Source organism: Mobula birostris, chromosome 23 (genome assembly GCF_030028105.1).
Source record: "Mobula birostris isolate sMobBir1 chromosome 23, sMobBir1.hap1, whole genome shotgun sequence".
NCBI lineage: Eukaryota > Metazoa > Chordata > Chondrichthyes > Myliobatiformes > Myliobatidae > Mobula > Mobula birostris.
Genome location: NC_092392.1, coordinates 34,228,395 through 34,248,772, shown reverse-complemented (window position 1 = coordinate 34,248,772; position 20,378 = coordinate 34,228,395). Strand labels below are relative to the sequence as shown.

The 20,378-nt window shown below is 40.8% G+C and overlaps 2 protein-coding genes across 5 annotated transcripts in view; one reads left to right on the top strand and one right to left on the bottom strand.

Moving 5' to 3' along the window:
- alg12 (ALG12 alpha-1,6-mannosyltransferase) overlaps positions 1-6,262 on the bottom strand; it is a 30,691-nt gene extending 24,429 nt beyond the window's left edge. The window contains exons 1-3 of the mRNA XM_072241050.1: positions 5,832-6,262; positions 3,688-3,820; positions 108-281 (exon numbers count right to left, since the gene is read on the bottom strand). Of these exons, the coding sequence (XP_072097151.1) occupies positions 108-281; positions 3,688-3,820; positions 5,832-5,987 (463 nt within the window). The 5' untranslated portion in view covers positions 5,988-6,262. The remainder of the gene's footprint in view (positions 1-107; positions 282-3,687; positions 3,821-5,831) is intronic.
- Positions 6,263-6,315: 53 nt separating this feature from the next.
- The window catches only part of creld2 (cysteine-rich with EGF-like domains 2), a 37,927-nt gene continuing 23,864 nt past the window's right edge, over positions 6,316-20,378 (top strand). Inside the window, exons 1-5 of one of the 4 annotated variants that reach the window (XM_072241055.1) lie at positions 6,316-6,371; positions 6,702-7,298; positions 9,422-9,504; positions 13,392-13,502; positions 15,854-15,945. In XM_072241055.1, coding sequence (XP_072097156.1) covers positions 7,170-7,298; positions 9,422-9,504; positions 13,392-13,502; positions 15,854-15,945 — 415 coding nt within the window. In that variant the 5' untranslated portion in view covers positions 6,316-6,371; positions 6,702-7,169. Of the gene's footprint in view, positions 6,372-6,435; positions 6,516-6,701; positions 7,299-9,421; positions 9,505-13,391; positions 13,503-15,853; positions 15,946-20,378 lie in introns of those variants that run through there. The other 3 variants (XM_072241051.1, XM_072241053.1, XM_072241052.1) reach the window with 3 other exon arrangements.

Genomic DNA, 20,378 nt, shown 5'->3' with positions numbered 1-20,378 from the left:
TGAAAATGACTCACACTTTCTGAATTTATTGTAAATAAGCATGCTGCAACAACGAACGCTATCTCCCCAAATTAAATGAAAGGAATGGACAATAAAGTTGAACTCACCAATGGGCAGTGCAAATATATTTGGGAGAGTTCTTGTGCAGTAAAAGAGCAGGTGAAATTGTGTTGCTGAGATCCAACAGAAGAAAACAGCTACTCTTGTGCCATATTGTTTCTGGACTTCTTTCTGGAACTTCCAGAGTGCATAGATCACACAGAGACCGAGGCAGCCTCGAACTATTTAAAACACAAAGGAAGATGACCACAATTAAATATACATTAATCTTATTTTGCAATCATATTCAGAACATCACAAAATCAAAATGAGACTAAGAGACATACAGCACCGAACCAGGTCATTCAGCCGACCACATCCATACTGACCAATTTTTTCTCATCTATATTAGTGCCATTTGTCAACGTTCGGTCTATATCGTTCTATGTTTTGCCTATTTATGTGTCCGCGTCTCTGAAGGCCTCCAAGAAGACCGCAACCTTGTCGTAGGGTTTGCAGGCTTGCGTGTCTCAATGACCAGGAGAGCTATGTTGGCTGCAGTCAGGGACTTGTGCTTTGGCTCTTGGTAGGATTACCCATGCCAAACAGGTCAAAGAGTAGAGGCCTGACTAAGAGTGGTCCACCGATCCTCCAGGTTCAGAGGTTCAGCTCAGGGCCAACAACCCTGACTGAAAATAAAATATGGAAAGAGCAATGAAGAATCCTTCTTTATCTGTATGCAACGGTAAGGACAGTCAGAGACGAAGGAGCAGCAGTGTAATGGACAGCAAGTCAGTCTCTGAAGGGTATGTGATTCTGCCACCTCCTCTAGCAGAAAGCTCAAGATATTAACCACTCTAAGCAAAATAACTTTCCCCTCAAATCCCCCTTAAAACTCTTTACTCTCAGTTTAAAGCAAATTGCCTGTTTTTTCATACCCATACTATGGGGGAGGGGGAGAAAAAATTTCTGCTGATCAGCCTCATTTATCCCTCTCATAATTTTATACACTGCATCTTTATCAGTCACTTCTCAGCCTGTTCCCCTCCAGAGAAAGCAAACTCAGCTTATCCAGTCTTTCCTCATACCTAAAGTCCTCCAATTCAGACAACAACTTAGTGAATTTACACTAAACTCTCTCTAGCATAATCATCTTTCTTGTAGTCAGGCTACCAGAGAGGCATGCAATATTCTGCTCTAAATGTCCACAAGAAAATGAATCCCAGGGTAGTATAGCATACTACCATAGTTTGATAATAAATTTACTTTGAACTATTACCAAGCCAATTTTCAATATAATTAGCCAGCTCATCTGGGATCCCATATGTCTAAACCTTTTGGTCATCATACCATGTTGCACCTTATTAAATGCCTTATTAACATCCACATGGAAAATGTCTACCACAGTACCTTCACTAATCTTCTTAGTTCATCATCATCATTATCTGCCAAGTCGTATGGAATGGACGATCATGGAACATGACCATGATTGTTCTTAGCAAATTTTTCTACAAAAGTGCAGTTGTTTGCCATTGCCTTCTTCTGGGCAGTATCTTTACAAGACAGGTGACCCCAGCCATTATCAATACTCTTCAGAGACTGTCTGCCTGGGGTCAGTGGTTGCATACCCAGGACTTGTGATATGCACCAGCTCCCCATACGACCATCCACCACCTGCTCCAATGGCTTCACGTGACCCCGATCGGTGGGTTGGGGGGAACGGCTAAGCAGGTGCTAAACCTTGCCCAAGGGAGACCAACAGGCTAGCAGACGGAAGGAGCCTTATACCTCCTTTGGTAGAAACGGATCTCCACCCCCATTGCCCAAAATTGTATTCTTAGTTGTCCCCCTCAAAATACTCAAATTAGTTAAACTGAATTTCCCCCATGAAGCTATACTTTTCCAATAGTACATTAAGTTAGTGGCATTATCACTTCAAGGCAAGGAAGCTGTATCACTGAAAAATAGTTTTTTAAAAAATCAGCTTTAAAATATAAATTACATTGTTGTTTCTTCTGTATACAATTTGACTCCACAAAGTATAATTCCTGAAACTTGAATTCTAAAACTGTACTTCTGTGTTCTATTACATTAAATTGAAATATAAGTATCACTTTGAAACTCTATATTTCTGTTGGGTTAGTAGAATTTTCTAAATAATTATGCTGTTTTTCCACAAATAAAGACAGTTGATACAAAAATGATGCGTACTATCCCCCCCATTTCTGCTAAGCCAATATTGTGGTTAAATGACTCCCAATCAATGTTTAACATTGAAATACGGGAAGAAAATGCTCAAAATACTCAACCAGTCTGGAACCATCAATAGAAAGAGCTAGAGTTAATGACCTTTCACCTTTGACTAGATGAACTTTTCTCAACTGACTAAAGAAAGTTTCTACATTCAGGTGGACAATATAACAAAACCCAACCTGTCAAATTCATCAAAGGAGAAGTTAGCCACACAAGATAAGTTCAAATGTTTACAGTTTCCCCCTTAGAGAAACTAGGATATTTCAACCACAATTACCATCTGAATATATAGCTGGATTTTTTTTTTAAAGTAGTCTTAAGAAGTTTAATTACTGTGATGATTGATAAACTTTAATGATAAACTGAACTATATACTGAGTGTTTTAACTGACACAGGCAAAATCCAAAGTTCAAAGTAAATGTTATTATCGAAGTACATATATGTCACCATGAGATTAATTTTCCTGTGGGCATACTCAGCAAATTTATAGCATAGTAACTATAACATGATCAATGAAAGAGCATAGAAACATAGAAAACCCACAGCACAATACAAGCCCTTTGGCCCACAAAGCTGTGCCGAACATGTCCTTACCTGAGAAATTTCCTAGGGTTATCCATAGCCCTCTATTTTTCTGAGCTCCAGATACCTGTCCAGGAGTTTCTAAAAAGACCCTATTGTATCCGCCTCCCCCACAGTCGCTGGCAGCCCATTCCACGTACTCACCACTCTGCGGAAAAAACTTACCCCTGACATCTCCTCTGTATCCACCTCTACAACATGGACTCAGGCCCAGGGGGCCTCCAGGTACCTTAAAACTGTGCCCTCTCGTGCTAGCCATTTCCGCCCTGGGAAAAGGCCTCTGACTATCCACACGATCAATGCCTCATTCAGCCAGAGTGTAGAAGAAGCCAAACAGTGCAATGCCAATATAAATAAATAGCAATAAATAACGAGATAAAAAATCGTTAAAGTAACATTATTGTTTGTGGGAACTTCTCAATGGATGGGCAAGTGAGTGTAGTTATCCCATTTTGTTCAAGAGCCTGATGGTTGAAGGGTAGTAACAGTTCCTGAACCTGGTGGTGCGAGTCCTGAGGCTCTTGTACCTTCTACCAGACAGGTACCAATCAATCTAGCAGCCTGGTGACATGACAAAATGTCAGTCATTTGGGAGTGATACTTCAAAAAATAGTAAGGTAACTCCAATTTACACCAGATGACATGCTATCAGCTGTATCTACGTAGGAGTGCTATACTGTATGCCGCACATACATAAAAATAAATCTTTTCTTGAATATATTTTATGCAAATAACGACTGTGGGATTCCCCACCCCCACACTTCTTAGTTTTGAAACCAAATAGAGTGCAACTTAATTTAGGCCAGTCATACCTAGAAGTTGTGAGTAAAACTTGCACACGTTGAGAACCGAGAGGACACAAGCAACTGGTGCAGAGAGCAGGGAAATAAAAAGCGGTCCCACAAAGGTCCTTGGAACAACTCCGGGAAATTCGTGATGATCGTACTGCAATGCAAGGGGGAGAGGGAAATGCCAGTCACATCTTGGTCACCAATAATTTATTTACTTATTACGATACAGCATGGAGTAGACCCTTCCATGCTTTACGAGCCACACCACCCAGCAATCCCCTATTTAACCCTACCTTAATCAAAGTTCAAAGTAAATTTTATTATCAAAGTACATATATGTCACCATGTACTATCCTGGGATTAATTTTCCTGCAGGCATACTCAATAAATCTATAGAATCACAACTATAACACTATCAATGACAGATCAGCCAGAATGCAGAAGGCAACAAACTGTGTAAATGCAAATATAAATAAATAGCAATAAACACCGAGAACATGAGATAATGAAATAAAGAGACCTTAAGCAACACACACACACACAAACAGTTGGAGGAACTCAGCAGGACAGGCAGCACCTATGGAAAAAGTCCTTCATCCAGCCCTGATGAAGGGTCTCAGTCCTAAACGTCGACTATTTCCTTTTTTCCATAGATACTGCCTGGTCTGCTGAGTTCCTCCAGCATTTTGTGTGTGCTGTTCTGGATTTCCAGCATCTGCAGTTTTCTCGTGTTTGTAAAGAATCCTTAAAATTAGATCAACACACATCAAAGTTGCTGGTGAACGCAGCAGGCCACGCAGCATCTCTAGGAAGAGGTACAGTTGACGTTTCAGGCCGAGACCCTTCGTCAGGACTAACTGAAGGAAGAGTGAGTAAGGGATTTGAAAGTTGGAGGGGGAGGGGGAGATCCAAAATGATAGGAGAAGACAGGAGGGGGAGGGATAGAGCCAAGAGCTGGACAGGTGATTGGCAAAGGGGATATGAGAGGATCATGGGACAGGAGGTCTGGGGAGAAAGACAAGGGGAGGGGGAACTCAGAGGATGGACAAGGGGTATATTCAGAGGGACAGAGGGAGAAAAAGGAGAGTGAGAGAAAGAATGTGTGTATAAAAATAAGTAACAGATGGGGTACGAGGGGGAGGTGGGGCATTAGCGCAAGTTAGAGAAGTCGATGTTCATGCCATCAGGTTGGAGGCTACCCAGACGGAATATAAGGTGTTGTTCCTCCAACCTGAGTGTGGCTTCATCTTTACAGTAGAGGAGGCCGTGGATGGACATGTCAGAATGGGAATGGGATGTGGAATTAAAATGTGTGGCCACTGGGAGATCCTGCTTTCTCTGGCGGACAGAGCGTAGGTGTTCAGCAAAGCGGTCTCCCAGTCTGCGTTGGGTCTCGCCAATATATAAAAGGCCACATCGGGAGCACCGGACGCAGTATATCACCCCAGCCGACTCACAGGTGAAGTGTTGCCTCACCTAGAAGGACTGTTTAGGGGCCTGAATGGTGGTAAGGGAGGAAGTGTAAGGGCATGTGTAGCACTTGTTCCGTTTACATGGATAAGTGCCAGGAGGGAGATCAGTGGGGAGGGATGGGGGGACAAATGGACAAGGGTGTCGCGTACGGAGCGATCCCTGCGGAATGCAGGGGGAGGGAAAGATGTGCTTAGTGGTGGGATCCCGTTGGAGGTGGCGGAAGTTATAGAGAATAATATGTTGGACCCGGAGGCTGGTGGGGTGGTAGGTGGGGACCAGGGGGGTGGCGGGAGGATGGAGTGAGAGCAGATGTATGTGAAATGGGGGAGATGCGTTTAAGAGCAGAGTTGATAGTGGAGGAAGGGAAGCCCCTTTCACTACTTAAAATTAGATCATTGGTTGTGGGAACATCTCAATAGATTGGCAAGTGAGTGTAGTTATCCCCCCTTTTTTTGACCAATTAACCTATCAACCAGTACGTCTTTGTACGGTGGGAGGAAACCGCAGTATCTGGAAGAAACACGCAGTCACGGGGAGTAGGTACAAACTTCTTACAGAATGGGGGGGGGAAGAGGAGGAGGAATTGAACACGGGTCTCTAAATAGTCAATTCTAACTGAACGAAAGCAAAAAGTAACACAGTTGCGACCAGCGGAGTGGCCAAAAAATTTGGTAGGTCACCAAAACTGATACCTTGTCCAAGTGCAGGCGGTGGTACAGTAGGTCGTGTATCGCTTGCAGGTTGAAGCTTTCTTCCACTTTAGTAAAAGGACAGATCAACAAGTGGATACAAGCCACAAGGACCAGGAGCAACAGTTCCCTTTGCATTATCCGGCTGCCCTCAGCCATGGCTGTACTCCGGGCGACCGAGAACAAGATGCGAACAAGCCCGCTAAAGACTTGAGGAATCTCCTCCAGCACCACCACCTGTACTCAGCGCCTTGCCCTCCGATATTAAATACACATTTCACAACCTACTGCATGTACTCAACGGGCTTATTGCAAAGCCACATAATGTCCTACAATTCTCATTGGAGCGGAATTAAGGAAGACTCCATTATGAAATAAAATCTGAGGATAAGAACTCTGCGGCACATGCCAACGGGCAGCTGAGGCCGGTTTGATGACGGCTAACAACATCCAGTTCATAGGCGACTGCGCAGGATGTCACCGCCTACGAAATGCTGGAAGGGCGACTGAGATTTCATTCTTTCAACCCGGCACCATTACCTGGTATTTATTCAGCATCTGATATTGCATTGACGTACATAAATGTAGATTTATACATAGATGTGTGTATCTTTTGTTTTCCTGCATCAACGTTTACCTGTATTTTGGGATGCATATGAATGTATGCATGGATTGATGTTTTTTCTTGTGAGTATATATTATTGAAAATTGTTGATTTATATGCAATTATGCGTAGCCATGTGTTTGTCTATTAATGTGTAATTGTTCACTGTATTAAGCTGGCTTTGTTTGCCCGTGCATTCCCTGTATTAAATCCTTGGATTTGTTTTCTATATGAATGCATTGCTGATGTTTGTCTCCATTTACGTGCAGTTTTCAGATTGTCGCTAGCCGTGCCTTTGATTGAATTTGTGTCTGCCTGCAGCAATCGTGATACATATCACCATTCAGTTCGCCGGGCTACACGTGGGTGAGCGACCGCTCTCGGCGTGTCGAACCCTGGTTGGCGGCTGCGTTGACGGACATCGGCCTGGACCAATCGGGTGTGGAGGATGGCCGGCGGGGAAGGCGGGGTCTGGAGAATATCCGGGATTGAGCGCCTTTTGGGCCGGTGGTTTACAGATTCAGCCAGAGGTGATGTTGTAGGGTTGGTCTAACCTGGTGATTACGGCACGGTCACCTGCCAACAGTGCAGGGAGCAGAGAAGAGCTCATGCTAAGGGCCCGCATTCACTTCCAGCACATCATTACTCAGTACTGCCCAAGAAGACTCGCAACTCTGGAACGCCATAGGAAGTCATCTTTTCAAGTGTCTTTTTTTTAGAATTTAAATTTCCATTGTATGCATAAAATGGATTGCAGAAGTCTCCAGTTTGTACTTGTTGGATTGTTGGTGTTATGCGGTCTTTCATCAAGCCATGACAATTTGTCGTGTTCTACTTGCAAAAAAATAGGTAACAATTTCTTAAAGGTGAGTACTGATCCAATTATTTCTTATGGTTTTGAATTTCACAGTAGTTGATCAGCATCTCGGAGGCTTTGTAGAGAATGTCTCCATCAGTAACTTAACCCAAATCAAATACTGGAAATTTGTAGCTCTTGGACATGTTAAACACGGAATAGGAAAATTCTACAGCAGCAGAACAAGGAAAAATGTACTAGCTTCAAAAAATGGTTAAGTAATTAGAACACTTACAATGATGTTGCTGGGTCTGGAGGACCTGAGTTTCAAGGAAGGATTGAGTAGGTTAGGACTTTATTCCTTGGAAGGTAAAATATTGAGGGGAGATTTGATAGAGGAATACAAAATTAGTTGTATGGATAGGGTAAATGCAAGCAGGGGCTTTTTTCCACTGAGGTTGGGTAGGACTACAACTAGAGGTCATAGGTTAAGGGTGAAAGGTGAAAAGTCTAACAGGAACATGAGGGGAAACTTCTTCACTCAGAGGGTGGTGAGAGTGTGGAATGAGCTGCCAGCAGAAATGGGGCGAATGAGCTGCCAGCAGAAATGGGGCATGCAAACTCGATTTCATTGCTTAAGAGAAGTTTGGATAGGTACATGGATGATAGGGTACAGCAGGCTGGTGCAGGTTGATGGGAGTAGGTGGTTTAAATGGTTTGGCATAGATTAGATGGGCCAAAAGTCCTGTTTCTGTGTTGTGCTTTTCTATGACTAATACAGGCTTTGTGAACAGTGCAGAACTATGAGGGGCAGGGGTTGGATGTTGGGGGCAATGTAAAAATCAGGTTTTATAAAAGGTAGTGAGGATCTGGATCATTTCAAAATACCGTTGAGGCAAGAATTTTTAAAACTTTCAATGAGATTGTTTTTGTGTGCCAGACACATTTTCATTCATTATGTCCCATGTTGTGTAAGACACTTGAACTGTGTGAATCAGTTCAAATATACAGTAGACTGAATGGTTATCAGGAAAGTCCCAAGGTTTGCAGTGATGTTTATCCTACTAAGATCTGAGCTTATCCTGACGTTAGATTTCGCATGTTGAAGACGACAGGTTATGAGCACCAAAATAATCTTTAGTGTGTTTGGTTTATGAAGGATTCCCCAATGTAACATTGGCTGGTACATGCATGTAAATTCATCTTTGAAACTTTTTATATTAGAAGTTCAAAGTATATATTAAAATAAACGTGTCACGATATACAACCCTGAGGTTCATTTTCTTACAGGCACACTCAATAAATCTGTAATAGAATCAATGAAAGACTGCACTAACTCGTGTATTCAACCAGTGTCCAAAAGGCAATAAACTGCAAACACAAAAGGAGAGAAAAGATAGTAATAAATATCAAGAACGTGAGATGAAGAGACCTTGAAACTGAGTCCATAGGCTGTGAGAATATCTCAGTGATAAGGGCAAGTGAAGTTAGATGAACATTGTATTTGGTCCAAGAGCCTGATGGTTGAGGGGTAATAACTATTCCTAAACCTAGTAGGGTGAGTTCTGAGGTTCCTGTACCATCTCCTCGATGGCAGCAGCGAGAAGAGAGCATGCCCTGGGTGGTGGGCGTCCCTGATGGTGAATGCTGCTTTCCTGTGACAGTGCTTTGCGTAGATGTGCTCAGAAGTGGGGAGGGCTTTACCCGTGATGAACTGGGCCGTATCCATTCTTTGTTGGATATATACTGTACATTTCTATTTCCTATATACAAATATGGAGACAGGATGGACATTTGAATGCAAACTCTTCACAATCTTTGACCAGTTAGATTTAAGGTGCCCTTGTTTATGTTTACATTTTTAATGTCTTTGCAAAGGGTGAAAAACAAACCTATATAGTTTTTTTCCCCTCAAATTCAGAGTTCTTAAGGAGCATAAATCCTAGAAATCTGTTAGTATTGAATATACAGTACATTAGATGCTTTTCAGACTAGATTAGCTTTTGAAATTGTCTTGACTGAGGAACGTACTCAATCAACAATGTATGTTGGTGAACTCAAATCTGTAACTTTGCACTAATAATTCTTGGTTTAAGTTTTGTCCAATGTAGCAGGGTTAAATTTCTAGGGCTAAATCATTTGAAATATTTCAAAATGGTTTTTCAAAATTATTACATTTATAAAATTAAATAGGGTGTCGAAAATACATCCAGGAAGAATTTTGGTGGTGGAAATACAGACTGGGAAGAAAGATATTTGTCAAAATATGAAATCAGGTATGTATGCAGTTTGTAATGAATCCTTTACAAGGCAATATTTTTACACCTCACTTAGGACATTGTGTTGAGAGACAGGAAGGTAGCAGTTGATCTTACAAGCTTGTTCCATGGTCTTGTTGCCCGAAACACGAGGCAGATTCTGCACATAACACATCTTCCATCCTTCATATTCTCCCACTTTATTCCCTCTTCACTCCACCTTTTGTCACCACTATGATTTGTGATGGTATGAGGTTCGCTGACCAAGAATTTCTGAGTTCAAATAAAAATCTTAAGCATTATCCTATATACATGGATAACAATGAGTACCCTCACTAAAGTTAAGTTTTAATGTAGCCACCTATTCTTCAAAGACTAGATCACTCCTCTGTTTATCCTCCATGCCATGGTTAGCTGCCAATACCCATTATTTGAGTGGTAGGTTTCTCCCCCCCCCCCCCCACCCCCCACCAGGAGACACTTCCAGCTAAAAGTAGTTTCAACTCAGTTCATTTTTTATACTGATACGTTTGTTTAAAATTCTTAAAACACTTTAAAATTCAGAGGTTTTTCCTGTCTTATAAAAGACTTCCAAATTACAATCAATTTCAAAACCACGAGTATTTTTAAAATACAGATACAATTACTAAGAGCTAAAAAGACATGCAAGCAAGTCATCTGTTGCAGAAACTGCAGGCGGAAGAATGGATTCTAATCTTTCTGACATTTGTCTTGCTGTTCCTTGACCACTCCTAACAAACCTGACTGTGTTCTAGCAGTCATACTGTTCTTCTTTTTGCCACTTGAGTGAGACTTCATGCAGATGTGATATTTTTTCAGATAACTTTGCACACAGATGGTATAGAAGCTTCTGGGGGCAGACACCCCGAATTAGTGCCATGAATGCTGACTCTTTGGGTACACAAATCTTCCAACTGTTGATAGATCAGCTGTTTGCTGTGCATCAATAATAGTACCAATCTGATCTGCAAGCTTCTTTGAAGTAAATGATTTAGCCAGTGTTGTCTAGTTTGATAGGTCAATTAACATAAACCCCATTGTCTTGCATTGCTTCTCCTGAGCAGTCAGCCTCATGGGCCAGCAGTCTGTGCTCTGTAGACAATGCTGTTCGTTTGCCAAGCTGTCCTCCTAACTTCAGATTGATTATTGCTTGCTTTTTCCATTAAGAACCGAAGACTGGTTCTTGTTTATGACAAAAAGCTAAACAAAGAATATTGATTGGAAATTTAACTTGCTCTGAGCATCTTTATGATCTCTGAATGTGTCAGCTGTGTTGGAAAACTGAGCTTGGCAAAGCCCCCGCCCGACCAAGAACTGGTCAGCGTATATCCATCACAGATCACCATAGAGAGAAGTCCAGTAAGAGGAAAATTGTTCTTGAGAGATTGCTCTTACCCCAAAAGCAGCCCAGGAAATCATGTGAGTCTTGTATTATCCACAAGGTCACCTTCACTTCACCCTCTGTGATTGTCGTCCTGTGCTGGCTGAGCTCCTTCATTCGGATCACATTTGTATATAGTATGTAAAGCTTTGGCTGAGATTTTATAGTATGATAGCCAAGTATTACAATGGTAAATTAAGGTTCTGCTGATAACATAAGAACCGATCTTGTTATGGTGCCTCATGTTTTTTACTTATCAAAAGTTCTCTGGAAGTTCACATGTACAGTGCCTCCTAGACTTAACTCGGATTATGCTCGTGACTTTATTAAACATATTTATTAATCAAATATGGACACAACAGTTTATTTCTCCTGTACTTGCAGTAAGGAGCACAATGAAGGTTGCTGAAGTGCTGGGTAAACACACAAGAAGTTTTAAAGCTAGTGTGCTGATACACTGTGAAAAAATTGAATGTATGGTTTCATTGCCGATGTCTCCTGGAGCAAGGGTGTCCACCTAGCCCTTTGTTATTACAGAAATTCAGACTATGTTCAAGGTTTTTAGTTGAAAGATGAAGAAAGTTGTCACGGTAACAGGTTGCATGTGTACAGTCAAAGCTGAACTTTGGGTTGAGGAAGACGCTGTTTCCTCCTCACCCAGAGGTTGAATTCTGTACATCACTGATGGAATTCTGGCCTGGAGCATGGAGATGTTGAAGAGAACTGAAGGGTCTGAAAACAAAATACCAGTTTATCTCAAGTGTAGCAGTTACTTGAAAATGAACCAAAACCTCTGAGACTAAGCAAGGAGTACGATGCCTTCCAAATAATGAAGTTCCAAAGTTCAAAAGAGTATGTTTTATCCTTTATCATGAAATCAACCAAGATGAACAATCTTGTAATGATTTTTTTAAAACTAGTGATCCAATAAGTCCAGCGGCAGCAGTCAATGAAATAAATCACCCTGTGGCCCACACCCTGTCTCTACCTAGAGTAAATAGACCTAAAGGCAGAGCATGATTACGTAACTGTACTCGTTTGCTTCTACACTGCAACACATGTGACAAATTACCCATAATAAAGGCGCAACACAAAATATAACACAGACAGAAAATAGATTCGTGGCTCCTACTTCAAGTATTCAGCAATTTGTAATAGCAACTTTCTGATCAGAGTAAGGATGTATCAATTAGAGATGTATTATCAGCTAGCTACAGGTAAGTAAAGGGCAACATTGGGGTGAAAAATATTGTTGCGAGTTACAGAAGTTTGCATTGTTAGGATAGGTCCTGAGTTCAGGAAGGTTTTAATGGCCCAATTCTTCTAATAGACACTGTCCTATGTAAGCCTGGCGGGCAAAGTATTGGGAACTTGCTCCCTGCACTGCTTCAGAAATATCTCCTCTGAAAGCACATCCTGTCCAATGTAATTTATTGTCTACATCCTGACTGTTCTTGCACAGACCAATGTTTTTGTCAGGGAGTTGACTTTATTCTCGCTGCCATGAAGTAAACTATGGCAAATTGATTTGTTGTAGGTTAAACTAGTGTGTTCTTGTTAATTGGGACACATTGGAACCGATTCATTTTGGTGGAATTAGGCAGCAAAAGTTTCATGGAAATGGTTTAAAAAGGTATATTTAAAAAAAAAGACAGACTACCATTTAACTGAGTAACAAATTATCTATTTGGATGAAATACAGAACAAATTAGAGCACTACCACTACTACTACAGTTCTATAAAACTATTAGTTCCTAATAGTTATCACTGGAATTCATCCATTGTGCTGTGTTCTTCTAATTGACTGTAAATTAACAAAAACAGTGCAGAAACTTAGTGTAGCTAATGGAATGACTTTGTACAATACTTTTGATGATTGCATCTGTCACATCTTCATTTTCATTTTAACATTTACGATGATTGTTGATACCTTCAAATTCTTTGTAGTTCCTAACCTGTAGTGAAATGTCATTTTCACTCCTGGCCATTTCTGGCATCTCCAAGCCTGAATGCTTGAAACCATAGTGGGAAAAATGTTTCTGAATTCTTACTGCTTATTTCTCACCAACTATAAGTGACAAAAATCACACTTTTTTTTTAGACACAAGTACATGCAACTGGCTATATTTAAAATTGTTTGGCCGCACAAGTGCATGTGATTAACACTACTTAGAAACTGTTTGGCAACAGCCTCCTGTCCCAATTAAATGGAATAGTGTCCCAAATAAATGAAGGTAATGCTGGCTATTTTCTCGATTAGTTTTTGTTCTTTAAAAATTGGCCCAAATAGGTGACTGCCCCATTTAATGGATGGCTCAATTAACTGGAATCCACTGTATGCAAACAAAAGGCTGTCCAGTAAAAGTGTGATTATGTCATAAAAAGCATATTACATTTAATTATTTTGTCCATATAGATTAGGAGTTTTGAACTGATGTTTAGTAAAATGAGACGTAAGAATTTTCAGTTGTGTGAATAAAGCAGGATTTTATTTTTAATTTAGTGAGACTCGTCTTGTTGAAATTATGGAATCGCTGTGTGAGAATTCTGAATTTGAATGTCATCTCATGGTGGAAACCAATGAAGACCATATTGAACGTTGGTGGTTCACGATGTAAGTGATTTTCTGATTTGCATTTTTTTTTGTCTTACCAAACCTGGAGGATGGTGGGATGGAGATGTGTCCCTACCAGAGGAGGTGTGAGGAACTCCTTCCCTCCACTAGCCTACAGGGTCACCCTTGGGTAAGGTATAGCTCCTGCTCACGGTCACGTGAAGCCATGGGAGCAGATGGTGGATGGTCGTACGAGCAGCTGGTGTGTATCACAAGTTCTGGGTGTACGACCACTGATACCAGACAGGCAATCTCTGAAGAGTATTGATGATGGCTGGGGTCATCTGTCTTGTAAAGACACTGCCCAGAAGAAGGCAAAGGCAAACCACTTCTCTTCTTTTGGAAAAATGTGCCAAGAACAACCATGGTCATGGACCCTGATTGCCCACATCACATAATGAATGAAAGGATTAGTTCTGAATGGCTTTATGCTATATTCTAGTGATAGAAATCCTGTTTTTTTTTATATAACTTCTATGCTAGGTGTTTGATCTGGCCAGGTCCTTGCATTCACCACCACCACTTGCACCCACTCTGTGTTTAAAAGTCACTTGGATACATACGTGAATAGGAAAGGTTAAGAGGGATATGAGCCAAATGTGGATAAATAGGATTATCTAAAGCACCACACAGAAAGTACTGGAGGAAGTCAGGTCAGACAGCATCTTTAGAATTGAATAAGCAGTTAACATCAGGGGGCCAAGACCCTTTTCTAAGACTGGAAAGGAAGGGGGAAGATGCCAGAATAAAAAGGTGGGAGGGAAAGGAGAATAGCTAGAAGGAGATGGGTGAAGTTGGATTGGCAAAAAAGATAAAGGGCTGGAGAAGAAGCAATCTGAGATAATGGAGTGGACCATGGGGGAAAAGGAAAGGAGGAGAGGATCCGGGGGAAGTGATAGGCAGGTGAGAAATGCTGGAGTGGGGAGTAGAGGAAGGGGGGAGGGGAAATACTTGGAATTCAAATCTTTATTGACATAGGTGTATTGGGCTCTAGGACCAGTTTCTGCGCTATATTACACTATGACTCTATCCTTTGAAATAGCTGCAGCCATTCTGTGAAGTATAGCACTCCACAAGCTGTGGCTTGATCTCAGTGCTGGATCTTGAGGCTTTGCCAGAGACCACATCCCCAAACAAAACCCTCACAGTTATCAAAAAAAAGTCTTCAACTTTTTCTAACTGTCTCCAAGAATTCAAATTTATTACCCGAAGCCATGAGCTGTATTCAGTTTAGATTATTCACCCTGTTTGGTGCAGAACCCAGCATCTGAGGGTGAGTGTGTTGGTATCCGGTGTTCGCTCTAAGCTGTGTGGGTAAATGGCTGCGCAGTAACTGAGATGCTCCCGCGCATGTAGTCTTTGTTGCCAAGCAGCTGGAATTTTCTTTTATATAATGCTAATATAATAAACGTATCGCAACTTTTACTTTGAAATATTTTGGAACTTCAACATACTTAAATTGTCAGTGTTTCAATTTTCCTTCTAAATATTTTAATCTGGTTGTTGGTTCCTTTATTGAAAAACAGCCCAGGGTAGGCCCTTTGAACTGTGCTGCCCAGCAATCCCCCAACTTAATCCTGGACCAGTTACGGGACAATTTACAATGACCAATTTGTCTACCAACCAGTGTGTCTTTGGACTGTGGGAGGAAACCAGAGTACCCAGAGGAAACCCACATGGTCACGTAGTGAATGTACAAACTCGGCTGGAATTGACCCTGTGTCACCTGTACTGTAGATTGTTGTGCTAACCACTACACTACCGTGCTGCTCGTAGTATGCATGTTCCAGAAAAAAACATTTAAAATGCTGTGCAGTTTTCAGGCCATATAAATAAATTTCCTCCTCAGACCAATGGTTATCCTCTCCTCCTTTCCTTTCCCCCCCATGGTCCACTCATTATCTCTTGCACAGCTATTTAAAAATAAAATTAGAGGGAACATTACTGGCATCTAACCTCAGCTCTTTCTTGCGCTGCGATAAACAGGCATAAAAATTGGGAATATGCTGATCTGCATACCTGGAATTGCTGGCTCATTCCTGTCCATTGCTGTAACTAAAACAAAATCTAGTGATTCTTGCAAGTGCACTTTTTTTTTGTATTTACAGTGGTGTGCATTTGAAGGGGCTGAACCAGCAGGTTTCAAAGATAAATTGTATTTGCTGTTGAAACAAAAACACCCCCAGCCCTATGAGAAACAGTGAAAGAGACTGACAATTTGTTTCTAAAGACTGTTCATTGTTATAGTGTGCCCAATGGTTCTGAGAGGTATTGTTCTATCAGAGTGAACAATTTATGTCTCAATCACATTTTGATACTCATTCATTCGATTTACTTTTTCTTCATCACAGGCAGAAAGAACATTCTGACTTCTTCCACTGGTTCTGTGTGGACACGATTAAAGTGTGCTGTCCAGCTGGAAGCTTTGGTGTAGACTGTGATGGTATGTAATGAACGGGTATAATTGCATTTTCTGATGACCTGACTTGCACGTATTGTAATTGTGATTACAACATTTACACTTTCTAAGTTTAAAAAAAAAAATAATCTGCATGAATTTGACAAAATATTTAAAGCAAAACACACAAAATGCTGGCGGTATCCGCCAGCCTGAGTCCCAATGAAGAGTCTCAGCCCGAAATGTCGACTGTTTACTCTTTTCCGTAGATGCTTCCTGGCCTGCTGAGGTCCTCCAGCATTTTGGGGGTGTTACTTTGGATTTCCAGCATCTGCAGTTTTTCTTGTGCTTGTGACAATATCTTAGTTTTGAATGTACCATTTTCTTGCGTTTGTGTAGTTTAGGAGTCCTTTTGTTTAATAACCTTCTTGGGGCTCCTTTAAGTAAGTACTTTGAGATATATATACATGTACCTGCTAGACTGGGGTAAAAACTTTACATTTAAGCAGTTAGTGAATAATCGTAGTAGTTAATGTTTACAAGAATAGAATACCAAGGAAAGAAAATGAGGTTGAACAGGAGCAGCGTGAATTTAAGAAAGGAAAACCATATTTGACTAAGCTTTTGGAGTTTTTTTAAGGATAGGTCAAGGGGAGCTAGTGACTCAGAACCAGGTTTAATGTCACCCTCCACATGTCATAAAGTTTAATATGCAGCAGCAGTACATTGCAATACATAATAAAAACTATAAATTACAGCAAGTTTAAAGTAAATTTATTATCAAAGTACATGCCTGTCACAATATACAGCACTTTCCTGTGGGCATACACAGCAAATCTCTGCAAATGCAAATATAAATAACAAGAACATGAGATAGTTGTTAAAGTGAGAACATTGGTTATGGGAATAAATTAATTTTTCTCTGGTTGATTGAATGGGAAGGAGCGCTTTCACTAAGTGCATTTCTTGCATACACTCACATGCAAACGTTGCCTTATCATTCTGCTGTTGTTGCACTGAGTGTATGCACTTTGATATCTTTCCCAGGTCTAATTTCATAATTCACCCACTGCGTTCCCTTTGCATTGCTACATACATTCAGAGTCAGACACCGAAGTTTAATATAATTTCGTCTTTATTTCTGGTTAAGTGTAAGTGTGCAATCGTGTTGAGCGTTCTGCTGTTTCACACAGTAGTTTTCCGGCCGTCCTGTGACATCCACTGGATGATAAATTGATCTGATGTTCTCTGGTGCCTTTCCTGCCACGCACACTGGAATATTCCAGTTCTTTAGTACTGGGGATGGGTATATGTTGTTTGCATTGTGTATTTAAGGTAATAAATTGTAGGCCGTATCTCGGGTAATAATGAGTTTGAGTACAGAGAGGAAATTAAGAACCTGGTGGCATGGTGCGAAGACAATAACCTATCCCTCAACGTCAGCAAGACAATGGAATTGGTTGTTGACTTCAGAAGGAGTAGCGGACCGCATGACCCAATTTACATCAGTGGTGCGCAAGTGGAACAGGTCAAAAGCTTTAAGTTCCTCAGGGTCAATATCACAAATGACCTGACTTGGTCCAACCAAGCAGAGTCCACTGCCAAGAAGGCCTACCAGCGCCTTTACTTCCTGAGAAAACTAAAGAAATTTGGCCTGTCTCCTAAAACCCTCACTAATTTTTATAGATGCACCGTAGAAAGCATTCTTCTAGGGTGCATCACAACCTGGCATGGAAGTTGTCCTGTCCAAGACCGAAAGAAGCTGCAGAAGATCGTGAACATGGCTCAGCACATCACACAAACCAATCTTCCGTCCGTGGACTCACTTTACACCGCACGCTGTCGGAGCAGTGCTACCAGGATAATCAAGGACATGACTCACCCAGCCAACACACTTTTCATCCCTCTTCCCTTCGGGAGAAGGCTCAGGAGCTTGAAGACTCGTACGACCAGATTCGGGAACAGCTTCTTTCCAACTGTGATAAGACTGCTGAACGGATCCTGACCCGGATCTGGGCTGTATCCTCCAAATATCCGGACCTGCCTCTTGGTTTTTTTGCACTACCTTACTTTCCATTTTTCTATTTTCTATTTATGATTTATAACTTAAATTTTTAATATTTACTAATTTTACTATTTTTAATATTTAATATTTATAATCCAGGGAGTGGGAAGCACAGAATCAAATATCGCTGTGATGATTGTACATTCTAATACCAATTGTTTGGCGACAATAAAGTATAATACTTCTGTTGATTTTGTAATATGATTGCAGCTACATTGTGGGGTGTATCATATTCTGATTCGTGTGTAACCTTAAGTAAACTCTGTTGATAATTAAAGATGGTATGTCCTGGTGCCAGTAAAAGGAACTCATCACCCTCTCAGTGAGCTAGAGATTGGGGCCAGGAGTTCACACTCGACAATTATAAGTACAGGGTTATTATTGTTCCTTGTAGATAACTTTTTGTAATTACAACGTATTGTAATATTGGCATTTTTCTTTCCACTACTTTCACTAATTTTTGTAAGCTTGATTTTTAACACACCTAATAAACATCCTTGCACTAACATGCTAAATGATGCCAGCCATTTTTTCCCTTTGGTAAAATTAAAGGTCATAACCCACATTTTTAACTACTGTAACAGTAATGTAACTTAAGTACCTCAGCAATTAGTGCTTGGATCCAGCTGTTCTCATCTTGTGTCAACAATTTGATTGAGGGGGCAAAGTGCTATTTTCTAAGTTGGTGATATAGACCTGGGTGTATTTGTACATGGGGAGGAGAAAGGATATAGAGAGATCTCAAAGAGCTGTAGACTGTGATTGTACTAAGTGATCTAATTTAAGATTCTGAGGGGAGTTGACAGGGCAGATGCTGAGAGGGTGTCTCCTAGTGAGATTATCTAAAATAGGGGTTCCCAACCTTTTATATTTCATGCACCAATAACATTATGCAAGGAATCCGTAGACCCCAGGTTGGGAACCCGTGATCTAGAACTGAGACATACAGTGTCTATAAAACATATTCATTCCCTTTAGAAGTTTTCATGTTTTATTGTTTTACATCAGTGGATTCAATTTGGCTTTTTTTTTTGGACACTGATCAGCAGAAAAGAACTCTTTCGTGTCAAAGTGAAAACAGATCTCTACAAAGTGATCTAAAATTTTTACAAACATAAAACACAAAGAGCTACACAGGAATGGCTTAGAAACAACAAAGTTAATCTCCTGGAGTGGCTAATTCAGAGTCCAGACCTCAATCCAATTGAAAGTTTGTGGCTGGACTTAAAAAGGCTGTTCACTCACAATCCCCATGCAATCTGACAGACCTCGACCAGTTTTGTAAAGAAAAATGGGGGGAAAATTGCAGTGTCCAGTTGTGCAAAGCTGATAGAGACCTATCTACAGATTCAAGCCTGTAATTGCTACCAAAGATACATCTAAATACTGACATGAAGGGGTTGGGTACTTGTGAAATCAATTATTTTGTGTATTACATTTGTAGTTAATTTAGATCATTTTGCAGAGATTTGTTTTCACTGACACCAAAGAGTCTTCTTCTGTTGATCAGTGTCAAAAAAAGCCAAATTAAATCCACTGTGATTCAATATTGTAATACAATAAAACATGAAAACTTCAGGGGGGCGGGGGTGTGAATACTTTTTATAGACACTAACTCATGTAATACCTGTTAACTTTGAGATGAAGTGTAATTTTTTTTTCCTAGTAGGTACAAATCTATGCATGTCATTTCCCCAGAATATCAGCTGCTGTTTGAGAAATGGTGGTAAGCTAAGGTTTTGCCCAAATGCATGAGTGTTTTTGTTTTTTCTAGTAATTGCTACCAGGTCAGTGGTTGTTTTTGATTTTTGGTGTCTAGGTGTTCAGTGTTTGTTTCCTAGCCTTCCAAATAGTTGTATAGATAAGTTTGGTTGCATCTGTTCAAGCTTATTGTCATTTAACCATATAAACGTATACAGCTAAAGGACACAACTTTTCTCGGACCAGTGTGCAAGACACTGCAAATAGTCACATTCAGCAAACAAAATACTTAATGCCATAATATGAACAGAAAAATTATGTATTATATTGTGTTAATATTTTCTGTAGATGTGAAGGATGTATATTGCATGCAACTTGTAGTGAACTATACAACAGTTCAGATAGTGGGGCATATATCTCTACCAATGAAGGTGTAAGGCACTCTATTCCTCTGCTAGCCTACAGGTCACCCTTGAGTAAGGTGTACCACCTACCCCCCCCCACCCCCACTCCGGATCAGGGTCATGTGAAGCCATGGGAACAGGTGCATGTCACGTCACATGTCCTGGTAATGCGACCACTGACGCCAGGCAAGCACACTCTGAAGAGTAGTGATAGTGGCTGGAGTCACCTGTCTTGTAAAGACACTGCCCAGAAGAAGGCAATGGCAAACCACATCTGCAGCGATGCAGCACAGGGCTAATCCCTTCCA